The 27,993-nt window shown below is 44.6% G+C and overlaps 2 protein-coding genes across 5 annotated transcripts in view; one reads left to right on the top strand and one right to left on the bottom strand.

Annotated features, from left to right (window-relative positions):
- The window catches only part of LOC111938045 (uncharacterized), a 207,498-nt gene that overhangs the window by 11,343 nt on the left and 168,162 nt on the right, over positions 1-27,993 (top strand). The window contains exons 2-4 of one of the 2 annotated variants that reach the window (XM_086852842.1): positions 22,411-22,470; positions 22,693-22,760; positions 23,227-23,353. The exons of the other annotated variant lie outside the window; for it this stretch is intronic. Of the exons in view, the coding sequence (XP_086708968.1) occupies positions 22,411-22,470; positions 22,693-22,760; positions 23,227-23,353 (255 nt within the window). The remainder of the gene's footprint in view (positions 1-22,410; positions 22,471-22,692; positions 22,761-23,226; positions 23,354-27,993) is intronic. 2 annotated transcript variants of the gene reach the window in all.
- PHACTR3 (phosphatase and actin regulator 3) overlaps positions 1-27,993 on the bottom strand; it is a 99,316-nt gene that overhangs the window by 22,096 nt on the left and 49,227 nt on the right. For 2 of the 3 annotated variants that reach the window (XM_086852823.1, XM_023939612.2), the window contains exons 2-8: positions 24,875-25,036; positions 23,941-24,018; positions 19,731-19,913; positions 15,095-15,298; positions 11,086-11,350; positions 9,880-10,127; positions 6,158-6,311 (exon numbers count right to left, since the gene is read on the bottom strand). In XM_086852823.1, the coding sequence (XP_086708949.1) occupies positions 6,158-6,311; positions 9,880-10,127; positions 11,086-11,350; positions 15,095-15,298; positions 19,731-19,913; positions 23,941-24,018; positions 24,875-25,036 (1,294 nt within the window). The remainder of the gene's footprint in view (positions 1-6,157; positions 6,312-9,879; positions 10,128-11,085; positions 11,351-15,094; positions 15,299-19,730; positions 19,914-23,940; positions 24,019-24,874; positions 25,037-27,993) is intronic. The other variant, XM_086852824.1, reaches the window with a different exon arrangement.

The raw sequence follows: 27,993 nt of genomic DNA, 5'->3' as shown, positions 1-27,993 counted from the left end.
GTTTGCCCAAATATCCCCCATTTTCAGCAGGAGGTGAATGCTGAATCCTCAGCAATACAGGCCTGTGCTGAGAGCAGCTCTGGGTCAGGTGCTTGTGTTCAAACCAGCAAATAACCCAGGACTAAGGCAACCCTGGTTCAACCCTTTATAAATGAATTAGTGTGCTCAAAAATTCTTGCCAGATGAGCTGTGGGCTGGTCTGAGACAGCAAATTGCTCATTCTGGTTCAGCTGCTGACCATGGCTCTTGCCCAGAGCTGACTGGGTGCTCCATAATTAATTGTGCAAGTGCTGCTGAAGCAAGGAAGCACCTCTGGTTCAAGAGCTGCTGTCCAGAGGGCCTGGTATGATCACACACTCAGGGAGGTCACGTTTACTTGCTGACCAGGGATTGGTGTTAGTGAGGTTCGTTCTGTTGTTGGAGTTTAATACCTGAAAGGGAACAAACCTTTCTCAGTCCTTTAGACAAGGAGACAGCGTAGTCAAGGTACACCATGTACAGATGCACTTGAACCCTCTCTAGTGCTTTATTTGAACTGCACTGCAGCTCTCTTGGACTTGAAAAGCCATGTAAACAGGAAGCTGAACTTACCCATTGCTTGGAGACCTTAATGACACTTGAATCTTCTCCCCTTCCTCCTGCTTTTTACCACCGAAGGCTGTCTCAGGAACTCTGGCAGCAAGCTCTAACCCCCAGCCCCTTGACCAGGCCAGTGCTGTCTGTCACTGTGTTCACAGCAGGATTTCCAGCTGTGTGCCACTGCCTGACACCAAGGAATTAATGCCTTGGGACTTGGACTGCTTAATCCTGGAGGCAGCACCAAAAAAAAAAATCTCAGCTTCACTTGCACCTCCTCTATTCTTCCCAGTGCTCCCCCTTCCATCCCTCACAATACCTTTCTTCTCCATAGCCTGAAAAGCAGAGGACATAACTGAAAAGGGGCAAACCATTAAAAAAATCTCAAATCCCCACTGAGCACACGGGCACTGTGCAAGCTCCTAATAAAATCCTGCAGCCATGAGCAGTTGTGACAGCAGCCCCCAGCTGGTCCCCCTGCCAGCATCACATCTTGCTGGAGCAGAGCGAGGAGACGGGAGACTCCCTCGGCTCCCACACGCCCACAGAATTAAATTGTGGCTCTATATTTAGCTCCTGTCTGGAGTGAGGAGCTGAGCCGTGCACACACGCCCACGCTGGGGTTATTTTTAGCATCAGTGAGATGGTTACCTGGATGGTTCCTGCCCAATAATGAAATGCATTAAACTGTACACAGCTAATTAGTGCTGACAGCTGATCTGATCTTCGTACCTGCCCCCCTGCCTTTCTGTCTCTGGAATGAATCTGTGTCAAGTCTTCCCTGCCTTCTGAAATTAGGGCAGTTCCCTGGTTTTTAGTCTGGTGACTGGGAGATTCATCAAAAGAATGGTGAGCTTAGCTGAGCCTAAGGTGAGCTTAGGCTGGGCTCAGTTCAGCACCTCCTAAACTTCTGCATTAGGGCTACCAGTAGTTTGTACAAGTACCCACACACCACTTTTTACGGTCAATCTAAACAAAATGTTCCCCATAGTTCTGTGCCTTCAGCCCCGCTCCCGCTGATTGTCTCGGTCTGAAGGGCTGATGCCTTTTCAGTGAGCAAGGCTGCCTGGGATGCTTTTGCGGAGGAGTGGCACTGGATGTGCTGTCCTTGGGAAACATGGTACAGCTTTTGTGTTGTCAGTGAAATCGTCTTCGTGAGTGCTCTCTGCAGAGCTGTGCTGCTGTTCTGCTTTTAGGCTGCCAGTCTGAAGTGTTTTTGCTTGGTATTGTTCTGTGTCCAGCAGCACTGTGAACTCCACCCTCTGTTACCTGTGAGACAAGCCAGGGTCTCATCTGGGTGTGCTTTCAGCTACATCTGCAGTTCCTGGGTGAGTCAACTTGAAAGTGCTTCTCCAGGAACCTCAGGGCAGCAGCACAACTACAGATTCCAGGTGTGGTAACAACTGAATAAAGATGCCTCCTCTTCACTTTTTGTTGCCAGGAAACCTTGGCCCATCATCATCCACTTACCCAAGCCAATGTTTTCAAAGTGGTAAAGATCAGCTTTAGGTGCTCAAGTTTTGGTTCCTCTCTGTTTTCACAAACCCTTTGCTCTTCCTGTCTGACTCCTCTGCCCACATTTCTGTATTTAATTCCTGTCCCCATCATCTTTTAAGTGCCACTTTATACGTCATGTGTACTTGTACAAATACCAGAGGAGGTAAAGCAAGACATGAAGTGAATATTACAAGTATAATCTTTTCCAGGAATTGGTATTTTCATTGAGACATTAAGTTATACTGGAGTGTCTTTAATTGTGGTTATATTCTCAAGAAGCACGAGCCACACAGGCACTTCAAACATCAATTTTCTAAACAGTCACATATCAAATTTAATTAAACCTTTACCTGAGTCACCCTTCAGTCTAGCAAGTCTTTCACTCCCCCAGGTTTCAGCTGATACCCCTTCTAGAGCAAAGTGTGTCTGTGAGACAGGAAGCAGATATTGCAAACAATCGCACTTGCAAATGTCTTTTCTGCCTCGTGACACAAAGAGCTCTCAATTCACTGAATTCCATCGAGGGCTTATTATCTGTGCTCTGAACACATAATAATGGAACCAAGACCTGTTGGGAGCCCTGTTGCCTAATGCACAGTAGAGTATTCCAAGTGTACACCGTGCTCTGGGGCACTGGGGATGCGTGGATTAGTAAGAGAAGCACTACAGCATAGGGAAAACTGGAATACTGCCATTTTGGAGGGAGGAGGAGGGAAAAGTCCACGTTTCCACGGCAACAAGTGGTAGATTAAATTGCCTGGGAGCATGAAATACAGGAAATACACTTTTCAAAAGCAGCGATGCACATAAATGAATCCTGGAATCTCTCTTCATGCTGCTGTCAGTCAATAATAAATCTGAAGTCAGTAGATTTGCACTGCTGTAAAAGTAGAATTTGTCTCAAAATACAGAATTTACCAATCTCTCTTTAGAGATGGAATGAGTGGGAAAGTAAAGAAAAATAGGGGTTTTAGCTTTGACTTCATAAACATCCATCAGAGTGATAAGAGTTGCTTTTCTCAGCAGGTTCACAGCTACTGATGAAATGTGTTACAACCAGACCCACTTCAATAATACAGCAGTTTTGAGAGGATGCTATTCTTTTGTCTCCTCATCTTTAAAGCTATATAAACACCATTATTTGGTGTATTTTGCACATTATCTGTGTTAGTACACCTTTTCCTCCTGAGTACAGAGTGAGGCTATGTTAGCTGTGGGCTGAGGCAATTTGCTAGACAGCTACAGACCATCCCCCTGCAAGTGTGCTGAAAAATATCGACCCTGTTAACAACTGCCTGGTTATGTGCCATTCTTATGCAGTCAGCCATTGAATAACTACTTGCTAATCTGCCCATAGATCATTCTTTGTGCTAAACACAGATCTATAGCCTGATGGTACACGTGGATTCATGGTTTGCTGTTATCTAAGTGTTACTATTGCAGCAGCAGCAGCAATGTGCTGCTCTTTTCTGCACAGGTAGTGGCAAAGCCCTGCAGAGAACAGACTTTTGTACTGGATCTCATCTCCCAAGGCAGCACTTCCCACCCCAGCACCACATTCCTCAGCTGTAAATCTCCCAAGTTGTCACACAGAGACTGTGCTGCACAAGTACCAGTGATATGAATGAGTGCAAACACCTCAAAAGCTCATCCAAGAATTTGGCTCTTCCCAGTTTGGTTTCATTTCCAAACCACAGCCAGGCTCTGCTCTGAGTGTGGGCTCTGGGGTGGCCTGGGTTTCATGGGGTGAGTCCTAGTCAGAAACTCCCAAGGGACATCTCTGGGGCTTTGGCTCTCTGGCCTTTGCCAGAACTGATTTTTACTCTTTTGGTTGGCTGCTGAGTTTTTGGACACCCACTTGCTTTTCCTGGTGTTGTAAATATTTTCCTGCATACATTCACCACCTGAGTTTGTTTGCACGGTCATGTTCTATTCTGGTGGATGAGTTAAGAGCTGAGCTGAGCTCTGCCAGCCCATATGTGCTGGAAGTTGTGTGGGAGACTGCTCCCAATCTGTTTTGCCTTTCCTGGCTATTCCAGCAATCTCCGTGCCGTCTGTTCCCCGAAATGCGCTCAATCTTCCATGTTCCAGGAAGAAGGAACCAAATTAAGGCCTGGCTCCCAACACTTGGAACAAAGATGGCTTTTAGCCATCCTCTAGACATCACCAGTGACACTGATGGGCTGCACCCCAGATTGCTGCATGAGGTCACAGCAGGCAGGGGAGGCTCCCTCAGCTGCATTCACCTACACACAGCAAATTTCCTGCCTTGTGGTGGTGACCAGCCCCTCTCACCTGTCCAGCATGTACTGACACTTGACTCTAGGGATGCACCCCTTACAGTATTTCTTTAGGCTCATGATTAAACAAGACAAATGGTAAATGAAAATAAAGGGATAAAGGCTGTAGTTACAGCACCTGAAGCTGCTGCAATTCATCTGAGCTTTCACACTAAGGGAAGTCAGGCAGGGCTGAAAAGAGATGTGACCTTCTAGGCATTTCAGCAATATGAGATGGGGCTGGATATGACAGCCTTCTCATTCAGTGAATAGTTTGTAATGGTTGAACTTGGTTTCAGGGATGCAGTGGGGTGGAAACCTTTTTTTGTGTATTTTAAAGCAATCCTGATATATGAAGAGATCTCATGAGTTATTGAATGGCCAAAATAATAGAATTAATGATATTGGGGTGCAATGTGAAGTATTTCCCTGAAAGGCATGCACAAGGCTTGCAGGGTCAGGATGATCGAGGCTCATCTTTGCTTCCTGAGGTGATGGGTATGAATGGGACACACCTATGATCTGCTCTGTCTGTAGCTCTTGGAAGTCAGTGTACATCGTAGGGGGATCTTTTCTGCCCATGTGGATGTTGTGTGTTTTCTGAGGCAGGGTCTGCTGCCTGCACCGAGTTGTGCAGCCCCTGGCACAAAGCACTGCTCCCCTTTGGGTGCAAAGTGCTGCTGTGCAGTCACCGAGATGGTGGAGGGACCATAACTCCATCTCTGCTACTGCAGGGGCACCACGAAGGGCACCCCAAACCACCTCTGTGTTCCCTCAGCAGCTCGTTCCTTAGCTGAGGGCAGGAGTGGTGAAGGCAGAGATGTTCCCCTCCATAAACTCTGGTTCATTAGGACTTGTGCTCTGATCCACACATTTGTTCTCATTCCCTGTCCCTGGAGGTAAAGTTTAATCAAAAGCATGCACATGAATGGCTTAGTCTAAATATCAATAAATGTTTCTTTCAGGAGAGGCTTGAGATATTTAATATTTAATAAGCCTTGAAAATGAACTTCTATTCATGTTTCCCAATTTGATTCCAAGCATTTTGGCGGTGAGCAGCGCTCGCTGTCCCCGTGCGGACAGCACAGCACAGATTATTTAACAATCCACTTTGTCTCCTCTAAAATATTCATGTTTGCAGATATCCAAATGCAGCTCTTAGAAAAGCACACACAAAACCCAAATGATGCAGTCTGAGCCTCCCAGTTACCTTCAATCTTTGCTTAAGGCTGCACACCACACCGAAGCTGCTTCTCTCACAGCTCTTCCTTGTTGCCCTGGTTACTGATCAAAACCAGAGCATCCCTGCTGTGTCTGCAGCTGGACTTACACAGGCACCTTCCCCAGGTGAGGTGCTTCTGCCTTAAGGCACCAGTGCAGCCACCTGTGCAGCAGCTTTCCCTTGGGCAAGTAAATATGCAGCTCTAACATTTGCCTTTATCCTCACATTCAGCTAGAGCTGATAAAACCAAATCAAGTTGATAAATAATTACACTACTATTTTTGCTAAAGCATTGGGTTTTCTAGAGGACCTCCAAATCTTGATTGCAGCAGCAGAGCTGCAGGTAGATTTGGCAGGATTTTGTCTCTCAAATTGACTTCTGTCTTGTTTTCCCTTGAAATCAAGGCAATCCTGACTGAAAAGGGAGTTAAGACTTTTTCTCCTGTGGCTGATTGACAGCTGAAAATGTGCTGTATTGGTAATGTCCCTGCAGGCAATGGACCTGGGGGTGGGTGGCAGGGCTCAGGGGATGCTCCATTGTAAAGGGAGGCTCCTCCTCCCTGTTTTCCTTCACAACACTTACTTTGAGAGTTTCATTTCAATTTGCTGCCGGATTTCCTGTCTTTCCTCATCTGTTCTCCTTGGGAAAATATTCCTGTCTTCCAGCTCCTGCTTACTTGGTCTGTTCCGTAGTTTTACTGCCAGCAGTTCTTTCTTGCATTTTCTTGGCAAAGTACCTGGGACATGCATAGAAAGGAAAGTTATTAGAAAGACAGCTCCTGGGGATGAAACAGGAACTTCTGGAGAGCAGGAGTGACAGTGATCTGCATGGTGCTGTGCAAGGAGCAGTTGTACACTTTAATGTCAGAAAGCAGCACTAGAGCTGAGCAGGGCTCAGACACAGAACTACTGCAAATGCAAAGGGAACACATTCCTCAGTGCATGCAGGAACTGCAGTTAAATCTTTGTTTCATCTTGGGAGCACGGTGTGTAATAGGAGGTTAATTTATTTCGGTTCCTTTTTGCTTTAAAGGGTTTGGAGTTTTTAAATTTAATGCTTCACCTTTTCTGGAGAAGGTCACCTCATTTTTAAAGAAAACAACATTTAGTCGGTATTTTTTGTTTGGCATTTGAGATAGGATTAAAGTCTGTTTTTTAAAGGATGCTAAAGATTCTGAATCCTAAATAGATTCTCATTGCCAAATACTGAGGTTTTATTTGCTAGGGATCTGTGGACCTCCATTTTTATTATCCCTACTGATCTCAAATTTCTTTATGCAGAGGGAGGAGTCTGTACAACTTCCTTCCCACGTGTACCTGTTGGAAAGAGTGGGGCAGAGTAATTTTGGTCTCCCTGTGTGCGCAGTGGAAAATCTCTCAGTAGTTGCATTTGTCTAAAGTAAAACTTTTCAGGAACCATAATCAGCTCAGAACCCCTTTCTGGAGCCTAAAAGCTGTGCCCTTATTTAGCACCTTCCTTGAAATGCTCTCACAGTCTGTTGCAAGCATTAATTAAATTAAACCACACAGCCCTGTCTGAAGTAGCAGATATACATTTAACAGATGGGTAGGGAAGTTAAATGATTTGGCTGCTGCCACACAGAGCCTTCTGCTAACTGAATATCCGACTCCACCAGAAGCATTTGGCTCACAAAGCCACAGACTTGGGACTCTGACAGGGTTTCTCACGCTGGGAGTGGGTGCAGAGGAACCAACAGAATTCCTGTTGGAAACAACCTGAAGGGGGCTAGAAAACTCCTGAGTATCCCTACACACGCTCCCAGTTTCTCCTGAGTGTTTTAAAGAGGTCGTAAGAGGAATTTGGCCATGTCAGGAGGTTTCTGTGGAGAGATTGCACATGGACAAGGAGCTCTGTGTGTCCACAGGAGCTGCAGCACTGCCCTGTCCCAGGGCAGGGCACCTTGGGAGCATGGAAAGTGATGTAATCTATAGGATTTTTGTCATTTCAAAATCCTAATTAACAGTGTCAGCTCCCTCTGTCAATCAAAGGTGGACTGTTCGTAATGTTACCAGAACAGGCTAAAATGCAAGTATACATGCAAAATCTAAATATTAAAAGAGAGTAAGTGCATAGGAATAAAACAAAACTAGAGAACAAAGAGAAAAGAAAGCCCCAAGCTATCTTCCTCACATTCATCTTCAGCCCCCTGAGGTAAATTCCTTCCTGATTACTGCTTCAGTAGAAACTGAACCTGCAAAAAATCCTTATTTAAGTATTCTTTTTCTAAGGGTTTATTTTCTTGGTCAGTCAGGCACATTCAGTGCCAGTCTACCCCCTGACCATCTATCTCAGGCAGGATCTTGGCTGGATTGATTCCTGATTTAACACACCTCAGCTAGGTCAACAAGAAATGCTTGGGAAATTCACACCCTTTTCATGTTCAGGCTGCAGGTTCCTGCAAAAACTTCCTGTTTTAATTCAGTGGAATCATGACATTTAATTTCCTGCATGTTTACTGTTCTTTTTATCATATTCACTGTGCTATCAATTGAAAAGCAAATCCTGACACTGCCTGATGCTGGACAGGCCTTGATTGCACTAGTTACCAATTTTGGGCTATGTTCTAGTAATGTTGTTTTGTAAGCTCATCTTGCCTTGCCTTTTCAGCAGTTTCAAATAATGATTTATTGAGTAGGAATGGAAAACCAAGACATCATTCCTCCCTTTTTCCAGAGTTACGTGACCTGTCTGTACCTCGCTGTAGCCACGGGGCTGTGGCACTGTGCCCTGTCGTGGTGGCAGTGGCAGAGCAGGTGACAGTCTGAGGCAGCTCAGGGACTGTAAAACAGCTCAGGATTAATGGATAGTTTTACTCTCTCACTTGGAAACCAGCCCAGATTTCTTCAAACTAGAAGGAATCTGGAGATGTTTAGGGAATTGTTCTGGTGCTGACCCTGCTGCTGCTGCACCTCTGCAAGGTGCAGGGTGCACTTGAGGGAATGCTGGCACCGGCAGTGCCTCCACACCAGAAATGCCTTGGAATGTCCCAGCTTGCTCTAACTGGACATCAGTCACAGAGCTCAGTATCCTCTGTGCCAAGCAGCACTCTTGTTGCAGCCACAGTAATGCCAAAATCGTCTTTAAAACAGGTCTGTTCTTTCTCAATTGGCCTCAGCCATCCCCAGTACACCACCACTGTCCTTCAACTGCAGGAATTTTCCAGAAGTCAAGCACTTATTGTGGAAAGCCCAGAGCTGCTTCTAGATATCACTGAAACTTGTACAATAACCAGTGCCCTCCTATCATCATCATAATGAATAGTTATTTGTTAAATATAGAGATTCACTGTCATTAGTTAAATACTCAGATTTGGTTTTGCTTGCAGGGGATAATGTATTTTTTGCCTGGCTGCCTCTAGCTCTTAAAATTTTTATCAAAAGAGGCCACTTTTACACATATAGCCAGGAAAAAATACAACTTGAAAGGTGTTTTTAGTGTTTTGAGCTATCCTTAAATGCACACTAATTAGGGAAGACACTCTTTTCTTTTGCCTCACCTCAGGAGTCTGTTCTGTAACTTGGTGTCTTAAGACACAGCAGCAGAACTCATGTCCTGTCTGCTGGCTCATGCTTTCAAAGGCACTTTTTAAAATTCATCTTTCATCTGCTATAACAATTATTTTTTGATAAATTGTTCTCTGCCTGCCTTCTTTTAATGCATTCATGAAGAGAGTGAAGGATTCATTTCAGATTTAATCTGTCTTGCTAACATGGAAAACATTAAAAACCTTGAATGACAAATTCTCTAATGAGAGCTGATTATTTTGCCAAAGCTCACTTAAATAATTGCAGAGGATTATAAAATGCATTCGCCGTATGTCTCAAGAAGGGGTAAAAAGGACCAAATGGAGAGAAACTTTATTCTTGTAAGATATTTTCTCTACATGTCTGTCCTTCCTAGACTGATTGGTCTCTATCACTTTTCTGTGTACCATCACTGCATGGAATAGCTCTGAAATTCCAGAACACCTCTAGCACTGGCACTGGGTGTACAGAAAGCTCTGGCTGCTCACAGAGGGATGTCTGGGAGTGCTCCTGATCATACAGAGCACTCCAAGGCTGCATCTGTAACTGAGAGGGTGAAGCACAGTGATACATCTCAGTGTGCACTGCCTGGAGGACAATCACAATCACTCTGACTCCAACTTCAGCTTTTCAGAGGGATTCCTTCAAAAAGTTGGTGTGACAGTAGAGGAATTTATCCTTCTCAATATTTTCTGCTGCTTTTAGAGCATCCCCTTTGGTAGTGAGAGTGTGTCTTTGTAATACAGTGACTTTCCTTACCAGAAATAACAGAGTCATTCAAAACTTCCTCATCCTGATAAAAAACAGACTCTTCCTTGAGCTCTGAGTTCATGATCATGTTTTCTTTGTTCTCGTCTGACTCTTTAACTGAGTTCCTCTTATTTTCTGAGTCACTGCTGTAACTCAGCGAGTTCTCCTTCTCTTTGTTGCGCTCCATACTCGACGTTCTTGAGGGACGGACATCCACTCTTTTTTTTGGAGAGCCTTTGCTTTCTCTTCCATGGAAGCTGTGGGTGAAAGATGCACAGCGCAGATTTTACACAGACTGTTTTATTGCTGCAGTAGAAATTTACATGAGAATGAGAAAAATGTCCTGTAGCTCATAAAGGGCAGGGAGTTCAGCATGGACCAACACGGGATGGCATTTTCAAGTGGAGAATGGCAATGAGGATCTACTTTCCTGTCTCTGCCATTAAAATGAGACATGGAGGAGTGGTGAATAATGTTTTTCTTTGATAAATGGTCACAAAATATACTGTGGTGATTGAAAAGCCCCCAACAACATGTACTTCTAATGTAAAACATGCATGGTATGAAATATGGCCATTCATATGATATTGTATGATCATGAGAAAGGTTTAACAGGGCCTGGAAATGATATCAGGTGAATCTGTTCCCTGGGGCAGTAGTTGTTAGGGAGCAGAGGAATTATACCAACTTCACTCCAAAGCCCTGGGATGGCAAAGGTTATCTCTGTCCTCCTCTGATACACAGCAGGGCTTATAATGAAACCCAGATAAAGCACCCAATGTACTCCCACAAAAACATTGCTGTTAAAAACAGATCTTGTATGTGCTCCTGTGTCAGCCAAGAGACACAGAAACTGCAGAATTTCTCATGTGTAGAGTATTTGGAGCAGGATGTGACTTTGCTACTCTAACTTGGTATCTTGTGGGGAGATTTTCTTCTGCAGTACATCAAGGACTATCTTGATTCTACCTGTTTGAAAACCTACTCCTGTGCCACAATAGCCCCCTTCTAAAGGAAGAACATACAGTGAAGTAGCTGCCAAATTAAGCACTTTAACCAGGGATGTTTGTTCCAAGCAGTGACATCACGAGGAGGCAAAGCCAAGCTGTAGCAGCAATTAGAACGCTAACAACAGGATAGGAACATTTTCCAAGAAGAATGATGTGGTGGGATGAATGTCCTCATGCAGCCCTGTAGCCTGGAGGCTGTAGGTACCTGTCCTGCCGGTGTTTGGTGGCCAGAGCCCTGTGGAGTTCTTCAATGACTCTGCTGGGAGGTAAAGGCAGATGAACGGCAGCCAGGTGAGGGGAACCGGTGGGCGTTGTTACCTGGCCTCTGCCATGGGGCTCTGAGCTTTTCTGGCCAGAGGGGTGGAAGAGGGCAGCTTGTCCTGAGATTTGGGAGGAACCGACAATGACATAGTTCTTCAGGATGGTGGAAGGAGGAGATTTCATGGCTGGATCATCCATTTCATTTCCTGCTGTCGAAACACAAGAAGGGAAGAGGTTGTGCAATGCTTTTTTTTTTTTTTTTTTTTTTTTTCCCCACAGTGTCTGCACTGAAATTAATTTGTTGTATTGAACAGAGGATAAATGGTAATGTTTTGCTCTTCCTGTGAGGTAACTGGCTGAGTGAGTTCAAAAGGTTCTTGCTGCACCACTCCAGATCTTTAATCTAGCAAAACAGATGCCTCTCCCACTTCCCCTCTTTCTCACAGGATCAGATTCTCCTTTTTCCCAGCCCACCACTGCATTTTTGCTTGCCCACACTGTTGCTCCTAACCACCAAAGGCTTGGGCTGTGGTGGCTTTCCAGTCTAGCATTTTCTCTGCTGGACTCTGGCAGACTGTATTAAAATTTATGCCCTGTGGTTCTGAGTCTGGACAAAATGTACCAATGTCTATTAGCTGCTCCTCTGTGATTGCTGCACAGCCCAGACCTCTGTCTTTCATATGCCCGTGGAGAAAATGCCAAAATCATTGTAATACGAGGATAATGTTTGCATAACAAAACTTGCCAAATGACATCCAAAAGAGAGATGGGGTATTGAGCACTAACAAGAAAAAAGAAGGGTGGGGCAATCTAATCTCTTTTAGCCCCAGAGTCAGCTATTTTCTATGCAATGTAAACCTTTTATCTGGAATTGGAGTTATTCATTTAGACTGATTTATACATTTCCTAGCATTTGAGTCTGAAGCACAGTGGACGTTTCCTTGGTTGTAAATTTGGTGGCTTCACACAATATCCCTTAGGAAAACTAAACCTCTGAAAAAGATGCTGATTAGTTTTGCTGTTCTGCAGTCCTCTTCCCCTTTCCCTTTCCCTATATCCGTGTCCCAAACCTCTGGCATATGGAGTTGTTTACACCAGCAGCTCTGGCTGGGTGGATAAAGGCAATGAGAGCGCCTCATCCCAGAGTATTTCTTGTCCCTTGTTGCCACCTAGTGCTTCACACAGGAATTTAAACTGGCACAGCTTGTGCAGCTTTGGTACAAACATGTTTTCACAGGTAATTTTTCCTTTTTTTCTCTTGCTTTTGAGATAAATCCTTCAATTCGTTGCAGAGAAAAACTTCTGCTCAGGCCAGGGTTATCCAGAAGTAGTCCTATAACAAGGACTTGGTTCCACTTAGCAGGGTAACTTGCTAGAAAACTGGAGAGGGCCAAAAAATATTGATTTCAGCTATTAAATATCTCCTGTCAGAGCCAGCATACTGCATAAGGGTTACCAAAAACACACATTTTCTTAAGATTGCTTAAGAAGAGCTCCTGAAATCATAACCAAAGCCAGACACTGAAAATCTGAGTGTGGCAACACTAAGCCTGGTCTCATTTTGTGTTTGTGGGATGAGGAGGAGAGCATCCTTCAGTGAGGAGAGCTGCATTGACAGTAAAATCTCTCTAGTTCTAAGGAAGGTCTAACATTACATTTTTCATCTCTCAGGGGTGTTTGTGCACGTTTGTGTCCTTCCAACCCAGAACCCTTAGCAATGGCTTTGCTCATCTCTATGCAGACAGGAGACAGGGTTCAAACCAGCCCAGAACCGTTTAAAATCTGGAAAGTCTGGAAAGTCTGAAAGCTCAGGGGCATTGCTCCAAGAGCCAAAGTGCCTGATATGCAATGTCTGAGACACTTTCCCACTCCTCCTGCACTGGTCAGGGTGGCTGCTCCAGCCAGGAGACAGCCAGGCTCTGCTGAGCAAAGATGGGGTTTGGTACTCAAGGGAGGTTTGATTCTGTGCTACTGTGCAGATGGACAGAGCACATTTATCATCAAGTGCTGCCCACTGAATCATGGCCTGAGGGGATGGACAAAGGCACCTCCTGAGCCACTTCATCCTCTGCACAGAGAGAGCATGTCCATGTTTCCTCAGGGCAAGACCCAGGGCTCAGCTCAATCCTAAAGCAGGAAAAGAAAAGACTTTGTTTTGTCTTTACACCAGCTTGTTCCTGGAACAGGTCAAGGGCCAATTTTGTCCTCATTGCAGCTCCAGACAATATTGAGAATTTCCTGATATCACACCTTATTTGTCCTAATGACAGATGTTCAGTGAATAATCCTGCAAAGTGATGTCTTGGCACCTTGCCCTGTTCCTCCTCTCTCTGATTAATTGGTGCTTGACTTACTCCTCACTCCTCTGCTGACAGCATCCCTAGCATTGTTAAGGGAGGGGGGAAACCTCAACACAAAAGAGATTTGCAACCTCTTCATCTTCCTTTTCTTTCATAATTGCCCTTTCTCTTTCCCTACACTTTTGTATTTCCTCTCACTCACTGACGGTATTTGTTTAATTTTAACTTAGCACTGCTCCCACATCCCCACAAAAATAAACATGTATAATCACTACTGGAAAAGGTCTAGAGTTACTGGAGTCATTGAGAAAATTAAAAGTTGTTCTTTGTGGAAGATGTAAGTGAGAATTAAATACCAAAACTCAAAATATCTCAGATGCTACAGGAAATACTTGTGCTAAGCAGCAGAATGTCTGAACTCTAAATGCTCTGAAATGCTTGGTGGAGGTGTAATCTCTATACCCTGCGTGGGTCAGGTTTCCAAATACACCTGGTGCCAAGCATGGCCTTCTCCTCAGCTGAGCAAAGGCACAGGGGGCCAGGGGCTGCCTGCTCCTGTTGCAGGGTGGAAGGGGAGGCTCGAGCCTCACCCACAGCACAGGACAGTGAAATACCTGAACAGCAGCTTCTGAGGAGCACTGAAATACCATTTTGAATCCAGCTCCCACCTGAGTTATTACAGCTCTTAAGCATAGGCAAAGTATGAATTGTTTCCATGGGAAACAAATACTTGTAAGTTTCTTTACAGAGACTGAAAACCTCAATATTTTCTATAAGCCCCAGTGGTCAGGTCACAGAGCCCCTCTGATGTGTTGTTTCCTGGTGACTTTGAAAATCCTGCTCATTGTGCCAGATGATGAGTGTGGATGCAAATTGGGGCTCACATAATGGCTGTCATTTAAAAGTCTAAATATCCAACAGGTCTGACATTTAGATGTCAGGACTTGATTCTCATTTGCAATAAGGCCCTTTTATCTGCTTTTACCATATGTAGGGACCCTGAAATTGGAACCAACTGAAATCATTCTCATTTTAGCACCCTTTCTGCAGTGCCAGAATGTTGAGAAATGTAACAACATTGGCAATACATTAGAAAATCAGGCCCAGGGGAATTGCTTTTGGAAACGTTCAGCGAAGTTTGGCGCAGAGGATTGCCAGGTGTATCACTCTTATGTGTTCTGTTAACGAGAGCAGATTTCATAGCTCTAGTTTAGACCTGCCCTAGAGAGCAAAGCCTTCAGACAGAAACCTCTGCAGAACCTTTGACTTGAACTAGTGTTTGGCTGCTGTCCTGCTCTCCAGTGGGAGCCCAGGTAATGAAAACATTTAAATCTTCCTTGTATTTTATGGCATATCGATATGAGCATGGGATTCAGCAGATGTTCGCAATTGGTTTGATTTGTTTTATGTGTGTTTAGTGCTACAGACTCACAACAAATAATCCCCTGAGAGGTTCAGGTAAATATGTGAAGTACAAAGATCAGTACATTGTTTTCAGGCAACCAGACGTGGTTACTGCTCACTCAGTATCACTGGCTTGATTCTCAGCAGCTTGGGGGTTAAAAACAGACATGAGAAAAGGATTTGATAGTGCTGTGGAGGTGGACAGCATATCAAGGATGGGGAAATCTTTACTGAGCAGTGATGACTGACCTGTTATGCTCTTGGTGATTTTGGAGATTGCCTTAGGTGGTGGAGCTGGGAGCAATGGAGGGCTGGGAAGCTGTGCTGGGTTTCTTTCTGTCTGCTTCTGGGGAGAATCGGTGGATTCAGGTACAAGTAAGGCTTGTGGAGTGTCTTCAGATGCTGGCAGGCTGGCATCTTCCAATTCTTCCGTGGGTGCTGAAGGTTTCTTGGCTAGTGGGAAGATGAGTAAAATTAATGGAACATGAATTTAATAATGATAGGCCAGGGGAAAATGCCAGGAACATTCAGAAAAACTGAACACATGGCACACAGCTAGAAACATTTCTTTTTCACAGTGCTAAAACTGTGTGAAACAGCCAACCAGCCAGGGCAGGTGAAGAATAAAATGCATGAGGATATTGAGGAAATGTTAGTTTTGATGTTCCTGAGAAAACTGATGAGCTTCCTTTACTTCCCTTTTTTCTCTTTTTCTAAATAATGAGGATAGCAAGGCAAAGCAAACTTTTGAGAACTGCAATGAGTTTTCTTAGAGCACACAGCTGTTGTGGCACAGCTCCTGGGTGAGTACTCTTCTGTCTAGGAACAGCCAAAGGGCAAAGAGTAGCAAACCCAGAATATTACCTAAAAACTGACTTTCCAATAGTTGATGTGTGTGTTTCTTTTCCCAGTATGATTTTTAGCTTATTTAATACATGATCACAACTTGCTTCCTGAGTCTTCTTTTACTGTACATGACTCCAGAGCTGTTGAGCATTTTCTGAGGTTAAAGTTGATGGCCAAAAAGAACCTGTCACAAAAAAGATTTGCTATTGGATCTGAGCAGTTAGAGTAGAACAGGGAATGGGTGAAATACTTAAGAAAAGAAATCAGTCTCCAAAGCCCTAGTCTGAGGTGGTGAATCACTGCTCATTTCAGGATTGTCTCTGCAAGGATGGCAAAAGCACTTAGCTGTGAAAGTTAGTGCAGGCTGAATCACTGAGCAGTTCATCAAATTGACCAGGCTGTGATGAGGGCACAGGGGAATAGATCCAGAAAGGCATGCAGCTGAAGCAGGACACAGGTGGAATTTCAGTGATGAAGTCCAAAATTAGCATCCTTGAATTCTGCTCAGATACAGCTGCCCTGGCAGTGCCCAGACTCACACAGAGCCTCACTGCTGGGCTTTCACTCTGTTACATGTCCTGATCTCTGCCTTGGCAGGTGTGGGGACCCACTGAGAGGCTTGAGGCTCACTCTGGTCACAGCCACAGCCAGGCTCCCTCCAAATTGCTTTTCCAGCCACTCTAGGCTCAGCAGTAGCCATGAGGGTTATTTTTCCTACCCCAGAGGGGGGGAAGCACTCATCCAAATGGGGAGATCAGTATCTAAAACTCTCCTAAGCACAGAATCATAGAATAGTTTGTGTTGGAAGGGACCTTAAAAGATATTTAGTCCAATCCCCTGAAATAAGCAGGGATATCTCCAACGAGGTCAGCTTGCTCAGAGTCCCATCCAACCTGACCTTGAATGTTTCCAGGGATGAAGCATCCACTACCTCTCTGGGAAGTGCGCTCCAGGGTTTTACCACCCTCAAAAAATCTTGTATTTAGCCTGAATCTTCCTTCTTTCAGTTTAAAAACATTGCCCTGGGTTCTACCACAACAGGTTCTATCAAAGAGTTTGTCCCCATCTTTTTTATAAGCTCCCTTTCAGTACTGAAAGGCTGGAACAAGATCTCCTTCTTTTCTTCAGGCTGGATGACCCCAGCTCTCTCAGGCTGCCCTCTCAGGAGAGGTGTCCCATCCCTCTGATCCTTTCGGTGCCCTCAGGACCTCCAACAGGTCCATGTCTTCCTGTGCTGAGGATCCAGAGCTTGGGGTCATGAAAGAGGTCCCAACTCCTGGGCAAATCCCACTCCTTTTGGCACTCTGGATTGTCTAACCAGACAGAGTACCTGTCCCTCCAAACCATTCTAGGGCACCTCGTAAAATCTCACTGCAGTGGCACTCACTGCATCACAAATCTTTTCTTGACTCAGTTTTGTGCCTCATTGGGAATTCAAACTCTGTGTTAATGAACATTCAGCAGCCTCGTGCTCAGAGTGCTGCGTGGGGAGGCACCAAGGCACTCAGGCACTTGGAAACAATAGCATTGGCAAGATAATGGCATTTAATTTGTTGACAAACAGATTAATGAGTGTGCCTAGAAGGGGAGGAATGAGTATTTATCATTCAAAAGAGACAGGAAAGAATAAATATGCATCATTAACATGAGTTCTTGTGAAATTTGTCATGACAGGAAAGCTGCTGTATGGGATAGTTACGTGAATTATAGAAGGAAATCAATTTTTAAAAAGTACTTCTAGGGAAATGTCTTGTTCCAGTGTAACATCATTTGGATGTTTGTACCCACTGCACAGGAGACAAAGTGTGTAATAGAGGAAGGGAAAAATAGAGTCACTAATGGGTTACATTATAGAAAGATCAAGAGCCCCAGTAGATGTCAGGAGCTTGAGAGGAAAATTAGTCAGATTTGAGTGCATTCCCCTGAGAGGAGCAATGCTTTCTCTGGCAGTGGCTCCCCTGGAATCAGGGGGTGTCCCTGGGACAGGCAGGGCTGTTTGGCACAGCTGCAGAGGAGCAGCCACAGTGGGACCTCTGTACAGAGAAGGTGGATCCCAAATACTCCCAGCCCCAGCCAGACTTTTTTCGGTCCTGAGCTCCACCCTGCTCAGGGAGTGGTGTCAGGCAGATCTGAATCTTGAGCACACAAACCCATTAACAGATTTCATACTGCAGAGTGAATATTATCCTGCTGAAAGTATTCCAAGTGCTCGGCACTAGGCTCCTGCTGGAGCAGAGAATTATTCATGGAGTGCCACTTGTCAAAATGCCATCTCATTACCAGGTAGAAATCCTCCCCTTGGGACTGTCCCCAAGCCCACTGGCAAGGTTAGGTGGGAAAAACTGCCCTCTTTGTGCCCTGGCTGTTCTTCTTCTGTGTATTAACATGAACATGAAGTCTGCAAATTGTGTTTCCTCCTCCTTGGCCTTTATCCCACATCCTCAGGATGACATAGAACACATTGGGTATAAAGCAAATCCATTCATTTGTTTCTAGCTGGTCACTTATTAACATAAATTTCTGGAAAGGCACCCACTGCATTAGGCCTAGATTGAGCCCAAGGGAAAATGTTTTAAAAAACTCAACATTATTATAAACTTAGCAGCATACTCTGACAGTTTGGAAGAGCTTTCCCAATTAATTCCTTCAGGTGCACTCACTGGAGACAGGAATACTAGGATGTACAGACAGAGATAAATAAGCATATAAAGATGAGATCAGCAATAATTTTTTGAAAGCCAGAGGCCACCAATAGGAGAGGTAGAAATACTTCCTACAAATTGGACTAGGGAGACAGAATGTAATCCCATTGTTATTTTTTCTGGAACCTGGGAAAATGACACTTCAAAAAATGGAGGAAAAGAAATACAGAAGACAGGAAAGATTCTTTCAGGGAGGTAATAAAAGGAACAAGGATTAGGGAAAAAGACCTAAGAAACTGGGATGATTTTGAAAGCTTCAATACATGATTTTGAACACATTGTAAAGTAAATTTTAAATCACACTATGAGTTTATGCAGAGACATAAGGTTAAATACATGATACCTTATTAGTGCTACCTTTCCATGATAGGATGTCCCAATGGTAAGAGTTAAAAGTTCAGAAAGAAATTTCATTAGTGATACAGAATTAAATGCTCCAGAGTAGAGAAAGAATAAAAGAAACCTGTAATCTGGCCAAGATTTGATCTGGTTGTTGTAAGAACATGGAGATGAAAAGGTTTTGCCTCATCTGAAGAGGGAATTATTTCCATTCTGAGGGTGAAGCAGTCAGGGGTGGGCTTGGAGAAAGCAGCCAGGGGCTGGGACCCCTGAGAAAGCAGAGCCTGAAGAGGTGGGACAGAGAACAAAAGGCAGCCAGGGAAGATGGAGAAAGGGTAAAGATTGACCAGAGGCCAGGAAGATCTATAATTACTATATGACAGTCCTCACAAACCAGGATAAATCATTATCTCTGCAGCTTTGCATTTCTGGGTTGTCAGGAAGTGAATGGAACCTCCAGCTCCTGGGCTGTGCCTGGCTGCTCCAGTCCCTAGGAAGTGCTTTCATGGATGAGCTCACCGGAGAAGAGCTGCATGAAAGGAGCTTGGTTTAGCTGATCTCTGCTCCTGGTATCGAGCTTCGCTGGTGTTTGCAGCATGCTGGGCACAGAGTGATGATCTGGACAGTGTGGGCTGTGTATTGACATTGTTCTCCTGAGCCATGACAAATACATTCAGGCTTGGCACAGAAGTTTAAGAAATCTTTTTAAGAGAAGCTTATTTCATCTTCACAGCAGCCACTGCTGATACCCAAGGGGCACCATGCCAAGACTGGATCATCTCATAATTCAACTAATCCCATCGTGCCAAGCTTTGTGTAGCTCCTCAGCTTGGTAGAAGTCTCAAGAATCACTGCTATTAAGTAACAATTGCTAACCTAGTGTGGGGCTGAGCTGAACAAGGTGCTTTGACCCTTTGATGCACTGAGATATTTGACTCCTCAGCAGAAATATTTTTATAACACTTCATAGTTTTTTGAAAACATTTTATATCCAATACCTGCATCTTCTTTCAGCTCATCCAAGTGCAGCTCCTCAGCAAAGGAGGTCACATTAGTTGTGGCTGCTGTTGTGGTCTCCTGCTGCTCCTCCTCTGAGGTGAGTGCCTGGCACACGGCTGCTGGAGCCTCGCTCTGCGTCACCTTCGTGGCATCATCACCAGCGCAGGCTTTGCCTTCAGTATCTAAAACAACAAACCATTTAATATCAACTGAACCATGAGCAGTGAAAGCTGAGGCTCCCCTGCTATCCCATTGAGAAGAGGGAGCATCAAAGCTGCTCATGCTCAGGGGACTGAGACTTCTCTTAGAGCAGCACCTCATCTCTGGGTTAACTACCTTGTAATGCAAATCCTGAGGACACAGCTCATCTGGATACAAAAACTCAGTTTTCTCAAGGAGGCACCTGTTTGGGTGGGCAAGCAGCTGCCTCAGCAAATGGCCACTGTGCTCTGGAAGTAGCTGCCATGGGGGAGATGAGCAATGGGCAAAGGTCTCTGGAAGAAGGCAATTCCTTCCTTACATGAGCAGAGCCCATGGTGCAGCACATTCCCAGGTTGGGCTGCCATGTCTGGGTCGTGTCAGGCTCTGTGCACAACTCGCTGCCATCCAGCAGTGCTGCAAGGCTGCTCATATTCCCCACCAAGCTGCAGGTTTTTAGCACAGTTTTAGTTACTCATCTTTGAAAAGTGTGTCCTGTGTGATTGAGCTGATCAGAAATTCAAATCCCTCCTCATGCAGACCTAGATACTGCTCCCTTTGCTTACTCTGAAAGATTTTTGTGCCAGTGATCCCTGCAGCTGTACGCATCTTGATGACTGAAGCTTTTCTAGTATTCTCCTATTCAGGTCCTCAGAATACAAACTACCCTTTTACTCCCTCGGAATTTACAAGATCTACATCACTGTTGCAAACCACAGAAAGCAATCACTTCCCTCCCTGGCCAGTTCTTCATGCTGATGGACTCTCCTGCTGTCCACCCTTCACCTCCCAGTTTGAATTTCTCAGTCCTGGAAACTCCTTTCTGGAAGCTCCTGACAGGGCTGTGTTTTCTTGCAGTGATATCATTACAAGTTCCTTGAACATTGATTTAAAATAGTAACATTCACAGTTACCTCTTTTTGATGCTATTTGGACAATCTGCAGGGTAATTTCTCATGCTTTCGGGTGAGGGTATCAGATTTTGGCCCAGAGATGCTGCGGAACGGATGCAGTATTTTTGCACACTGAGCTCACTCAGTCTGCCTCATAATCACGTTTGGTGAAAAGTTACTGTTCTTAAAATAGTCCTTGCAGTAGCACAGTTGCTATGATACAGGGAAGGGGAGGGGGGAAAAAGTTCATTGCCTACATTTGAGCTCATTTGTGAAGGCAGCCTGTACATAATCATCGGTGTATGAACCACTGCCCGCGTTGTCTGACAGGCAGCCCTTCCCCAGAGCTGTAAGTACAGATAAACCCCATCAGCTTCGTGCTCACAAAGGGGAGAAACACCGAGGTGGGAGCTCCCTAAATGTGCTCAAGGTAACTCTGCACGTTCCTCACATGCTTGGGAAAGGCTGCTGGCAGCTGTGGCACGATGGAACAGAGCCATCCTTGCAGCCAGAGACAGGGCTGCTCCAGAGCTGGCCCGGGAGGGGCAGTGACTAGGGCAGGGATGGCAGATGCTCCTGCTGGAGGATTTTGGAGACACAACAGCGATGTTCTTGGGCAGCAATGGTCAGCTTGTGCTTAGATCAAAGTGGGTGTGCTGCTTTGGGTGCCAGTGGTATTTTAGAGAGAGTCTGGGGACAGGACAAGGCACAGACCTTAGATCCACAGGGAAGGAAAACACCAGTCCTCAGCACTCCAAGGTAACCTGGAGCAGGGCTGTGATTTTGCTGGGAATTAACCCCGCTGTGTGCCAGACCCTGCAGCATGTAATCTCTCAGGAGTTGAGCTGGTTCCCCAGAGTGAAGCTGCATTTCAGGAGTTTTCCAAGGGCAGGTTGGCATCTGCCCTGTGTGAGCAAAGCCAAGAGGAGAGAAGGCGACAGATGTGGCCCAGGCCATGCAGTGAATGGGCAGCCAGGACTGGGGGTTGTGTGAGGAGAAAGGGTGACATAGCCTGCCAGGTTATCACCCACACAAGGACAGTGCAGTTCCACCCTGGGCTGCTCCCAGAGCCCTGCAGATCTGCATCAGCCCCGAGGAGAGCTCAGAGCCTCACAGGCCCCTGCCAGGGCCACTGCCAAACACTGCTGACAGGCCAGGCTATGGGGCTGAGTGGCACCCACTGCAAATGCATGGTGCTTCTCAGGCTGCAGCATCATCCCAGCTGGGCTATTTATGAAAGTGAGCCGGAATCAGCTCCCTGGAAGTGAAGATTCCCTGATGGAATAGAGGGATTTGAGGATTTACTCTACTCTTTTAGCACAGTATTGCTGCTTTGACAATTGCAACCTAACTGCGTAAACGAGGACTTAGCCTTGAAACTGCTGCCACTTCAGCTCAGTCCAAGTAGGGCACTAATCATTTACTGAGAATTATTTGGGTCAATTTTTTTATTCCAGCTAATAAGCTGCTTCTACTAATATAATAAAATAACCCTGGAGATTCACAACACTCAGTAAAGAAAATAACTTGCAGGCAGCTGCAATGTCCTTCAGCTGACTGTGATCCATTCTTCCCTTTCTGGGCACAGGGAGGCACTGGAAATTTGTGTGATGGTTATAGGAGCTCCAGGCAGCTTTCCTGCAGACAGGTAAGCAGTCTGTTTGCAGCTGTCTAGTTAAAAGCACAGCTTGTCCTCACACCTTACTGGACTATATTTATTTAAAGTATTTTAATTTTGTCAAAATGGTCTTGCTGCTTGGCATCACCTTTTCCTCCCAAACATTCTTTATGCATGCAAGAGGTTTATTGATTCTTTGTTATTACCTCTTAATGTGCTCTACAGAAGTTCTATTTTACTCTTTTTTTGCAGAGATAGGGAAATGCATGTCTTCAAATTCATGGATTATAAGGAACTTCCCTGCTCCTCGTGGAGATCATGTATGTACAGTAATGTTAATAGGGCAACTAATTATCTAGAATTATGAGAGACACAAAGACTTCAATGGACAGGAATTAAAAATGAGCTTTATAAGAACTTCCATTTCAAAATAAATGGATGGTTTGATAGATTATTTAACATAAAACTTAAAATATATCCAAGAGAAAAATATTAAAATTGCTTTACTCCCATGGGAAAAAAAAAAATCCTGTTTAAAATGCTCTTTTTCTGACTCTTCATTTGCTTGGTTTCACTCCAGTATGGCATCACTGAATATTGTCCCATGGGTTATTTATTGGCATGGTATTTGTTTTATACAAAAGAAACTCAATTACTACTTTCAAAGAACATAACTTCTATCTGTGAGATTAATCAAACTCAAAAGGCCAGTCCTCTTTCATGACAGTATTTCTGCTATGATGTTTTCAAAGTAAAGATGGATTTGTGGGGTTTATCTCTGTTTAGGTGGAAATGGCAATTGGGATGTTGTCCTTAACATTGGGAGCTCAGTTAATCTCACAGAACAGACACCCAGATCTGTGTCTCCCTTGAGCATCTGTCAGGGCTTTGGGGCACAAGAACAACGTTCTCTGTGAGTGTTTCTGACACTTTGCCATTTTCCTTCCATGACTTCTGGTTTGTACTCAGGAAAGTTTAAAATGACCCCGCTAAATGCTTCACTTTTCCACGGGAATGAAAAGCAGGCAGACTGGTAACACGTTACATCACAAACTTGGTTTAGTGGAAGAACAGCTGAAAATATCAGATTAGGATCATTTGATGGGATTTGGATCCATAGGTTGGTCATGTTGGCTGACTGCATCTGTATGTTGAAGTTTATATTTATCCAGCTTGAGCTGGATTTCTTGGCAGAAGGATTTAGCTGGGTTTAGAGCAATTACATAAAACATACGTACCAGTTCAGATGCACCACGTGTAAACCAAGGGAAGACAGAGCTGCATTCAAGATGGGAGAGCATCAAACACTAAACTACGTGGATTGATTGCAGCAGGGAGGAGCTTGAAGGATGACAAGCCTTAAATTCAAACACTGAGTTTTCCTTCTGTTTGTATTGAAGGGTTTTATTCCTTTCCTTGTTTATTCTGCTTTTGCAAATATGTTTCCTGCTGTCCTGAAAAAGCCTCTGATAAAAAATAACATTAAGAATTTTTACTTGCCTTGTTCCATCATCTCCAGAAGGCCTTTCTTAATGAGTTCATCCCGCCCTTGCCGCGCTGTCATCTTCTTCTCCAGCACTGCACAAAGTAGTGGCACAACACAGCAGCAGTTACCAACAGAGCAGTCATGTAACGGGGTGAGAAAGGCAACATGGACATTCCCTCCAGTCTCAGCTCCTGTGTGCTTGGAAAGGACTGCAAAGATTTTGTTTTGGGGAGCATGGACTGGTCAGCTATTTGTGCCTCTTCCTTTGTTAAAACCACCACATGTAAAGGTGAGGTTTATGATGTGAGGTGCTGTCAGATCACTCTGAGTGCAGAGTCACGGGGATTTCAGAGCCTTCCTGCTGCTTCCTGTGGCACCTTGGGTCTGCCTTGGACAGTGTCCTTCACTGGGACGCTCCCACAGGATACAGGAGCAAGAGGAGGGAACTGCAGCATCCCATCTTAGGAAAATGCAAGTGAGGTTGTCTCTGTACTGATCTCCTGGGACATCCCTGAAGACCAGTGAGGGGATGCTGTGCTGTGTGCTGGGCTCCTTCCCCTCAGAGACAGCTGCTTGAGGGAAGGCATTTCACATGCTGCAGCTCCCTCCTGTCACTTCTCATCATGTTACTGTGACCTATATAAACTTCACCCCAAATAAAAGGGGTGACAATACTCGGGGCCATAAATGTAGCCTGTGTGGAGAAGGGACAGCCCATGAAAAGCAGTCTGGAGGCAAGGCTTGTGCTTCACTCTCATATTTTGACCTTCTCTTCTAAATGTACTATATTGTGTTATATAGGAAATCAGCCTTTATGGGCCCCTCCTAGCCTTAAACATTATTAACCTGTTGAATGCTGGAATCTCTGAATTGGGTTTGGCTCAGGTCACCTTTAACATGTCCCATGAAAGCTTTGCTGTGCAGATCCCTCTCTTGTTCTCAGCCTACCTGCAGACGTCTGCTTTAGCTTCTCATTTTTCTTTTTCCGCCACTTCCATGGTTTGAAGATCCTGCCCAGTGTTGCCAGTTTGCTGTTCCTCCTCACTGGTGGAGTTCGAATCCCTGAGACCAAGTAGTCAGAACGCACTGCAGGGGACTGCTCCATCTCATCTGGGAGAGGAAAAGAGGAAAAAAATGTGAGACAGAAGCCCACAGTGACTTGCAAAGGGCAGGCAAAGGTGCTCCCCAAGGCAGTGGTGTCACTGTGCTCCCAAAAGCTGCAGGGAGCTGTCACAGCTTCCAGAAATGTGGACAGCTGAGAGCTCCCCATGGCTTTAGCAAGAGCAGTGGAAGTTTAACACATCTGTAAATCAGGCTCACATGGCCTCCAGTTAATCACATAAATGTAATGCTCATTTGGAAAAATGCAGACCTTTATGAAAAGCTGAGAGGAAGCGTGAGGGAGCTCAGATCCCTTCGGAATGCCCAGCTTCCAGTTCTGCTCCTGGGTCACAGGATATTGCTGCCTTTTAAATGAACTCTTCACATGAGCTAACACAGAACACACTGACTTTTGTGAGCTAATGCAAATCTTATATAAATGAAGAGTTTAATATGTGTAAGTAAAATCTCAAAACTGCTGTGAAAATTTATTCCTTGAGAAAGCTAAGGAGAAAATTCTTTCCCTTTTGTCCAGCCAAGCCACAGGAATTCAGAGATAATGCTTCAGCTGGAAAATCAATTTAAGTATTTTTAATAATTTTCCTTGAAAATGCACCCTGAGTTTTGCTTATAGACAAGTGTTGCATGAAACAATACCCAGTGAGTATTCACAGTTGTGTGCCAGCCAGTGCCATGGAGGACAGTGGGACAATCCCCTAAATGGGGTTATTGATGTCTTTACTGAGATTTGTATTTGAGCACCAGTACAGTAATTGTTGAAAGAGAAGCTGCCATCAGACCTGTTACAGAAATAAAAACTGAGCAACAATTTGTATTTTTTTTCCCAGCTACCAGTTATGACTTAAATCAGGAATGTGAAGCTATGAACATATGTACATTTCCAAGTAATTTTTCTCTGGAACAACAACATTTATCATAAATTGCTTTATGACTGCAAGATCATACATATCCAGCATCTTCTAGCTTTGTTTTTAAGTTAACAGGGTGAAAATGCCTAAATCACAGCATGGAGGTTGGGATTTCCAAGTAAACAGGAAACAATTTTTGGAAGATTATTAAACACAGCAGGGGAATGAACACATTCCTCCTCTTCCATTTAATTTTCAAAATGCTGGTAATAGAGATGAATCATTCAGTGGAGACAAACTAAAAACTTGGCTGTGTGAACTATCAGAGCAGAGAAAAGCTGTAACAATTCCCCACACACATCATGCATGCCCAGTGAAATTCTTTTTCTTTGTATTGAATTTAGAGCATCTTTTTTTCTCATTCCACTGAGTTTATCTGGGGGCTTAATTTACAAGAGATTTAAAGTAGTAATATATTTTTTGCCTTTAAAAGCATGGTGCCTACATAAGGTGATATTTATAATTTACAGTTTGGGGGTCAGTATTAAGTTGAGAGCAGAAAACAGCAATGAGCCTCACACAGAAGGAAGGCAGTAGCCCACAGACCACAGCTGGAGTGCCAAGATATTCTGCTACTTTCCCAGCAGCGTATTCAAAAATGAGAAGTACCACAGAAATAACCTTTGAAGAATTAGAGCTGATCTTGATTACAGCAATAGCAATGAGAATGGAAAATGGCAGAGTAGATCTCCTATTAATTTGCTATTATGATCACTTTGAAGCCTCAGGAAATAGCATTTGGTCATTTCTTGTGACACCTCTTGAGTGGAAATAGAAATGTTCACAAAATTAGCTCATCTCAGAAGAGCTGCAGATGAGGCTGTGAATCAGAGCCCTGTCCCTGGGAGCTGCAGTGGAGTGGGACAAGCTCAGCTCAGCTGTCCCTGCTCCTTGCTTGTGAGACTGCACTGCTGCTCCTCCCAGGCCAGGAGTTTCTCAGGCATGGAAGTGAAGATTGAACCAGAAGCTGATTTAGTGAGTCTGCTATGTTTCCTTCAGGATGTAGGTGTCTGCAAAGTGGGTTAGACATCCCCCACACGTTTTAATACTGGCAGCATGAGGTCATGTTAAGTTTTTTGCCAGCTAGGGGCTATGCAAAGAACCAGGAAATCATTTTAACCCAAACCTGTGTTTCTCCAGCAATGCTTATGGTCCCAGATATTCCCCTAAGAAGGGGAATGGGGGGATATCACAAGGACACTGAGGTTTCCCTGAGTGCCCTGTAGGAATAAGTGCTTCTGTGGTTTCCACCAGCCCTGCCAGCTGAGCTGCTTCCCTCCCTTTCTGCCCTCTTGGTTGTGGAAATGCAAGGATTTTATGCCTTAGACTTTGATGGCAGATTAAACACAGGTAGAAATCCAGTGTCAAAGAAGGAATAGCAACTAAAACATACATTTCAGTGGAGGTTTTTGTGGGCTTTTTAACTTTATTAATGTTTCTCATATGGTACAAGCAGTTCTTCTCACCATATGCAGTTTCTATACTGTGCATTGGAGGAGATGGACACAAATAAAAATAGATAGAGGCATAGCAAGACAGATGTCCTGAAGTCATAAATAACAAGGAAGTGGTCTCACTGGCAATGAGAATCACAAGAGAGCCCTTAGAGCACCTCATTTCCAGTCAGTTCATTTTCTCCTGGTTGTGGGTTGGCTGCTTGGGAGATCAGAAGTTGACAGCACAAAAAGCAGTTCCCACGTACAGCAGTGACTACTGGAGGAGAAGGCACTCCTAAATATCAGCCAGTTCCTGCAGCCAACAAGCTGCCAAGGCTTGCCAACCCTCCAACCACTCTGTGAAACATTCAGCACATTTTTTTAATCTGCAGTCAATATTTTAATTATGCTAACTGTTCTGTGGAATAATGTGGTTACTTCTCCCAGAGCCTGACAGCCTGGGGCCAGGCCATGCAATTACACAGGGGATGTCTGCAAAATATAAACAGCCAAGAGCCAAACCATGACTCTCCCAATCAGCAGGGGGAGGTGAGCAGCAGCTTAACTTGCTGTGTGATGTGGGAGGATGAGGGACAGTAGC

This window comes from Cyanistes caeruleus, chromosome 16, assembly GCF_971803275.1.
Source record: "Cyanistes caeruleus chromosome 16, bCyaCae1.hap1.1, whole genome shotgun sequence".
Lineage (NCBI taxonomy): Eukaryota > Metazoa > Chordata > Aves > Passeriformes > Paridae > Cyanistes > Cyanistes caeruleus.
The sequence above is the reverse complement of the archived record's forward strand: the minus strand, read 5'-3'. Positions and strand labels throughout refer to the sequence as shown.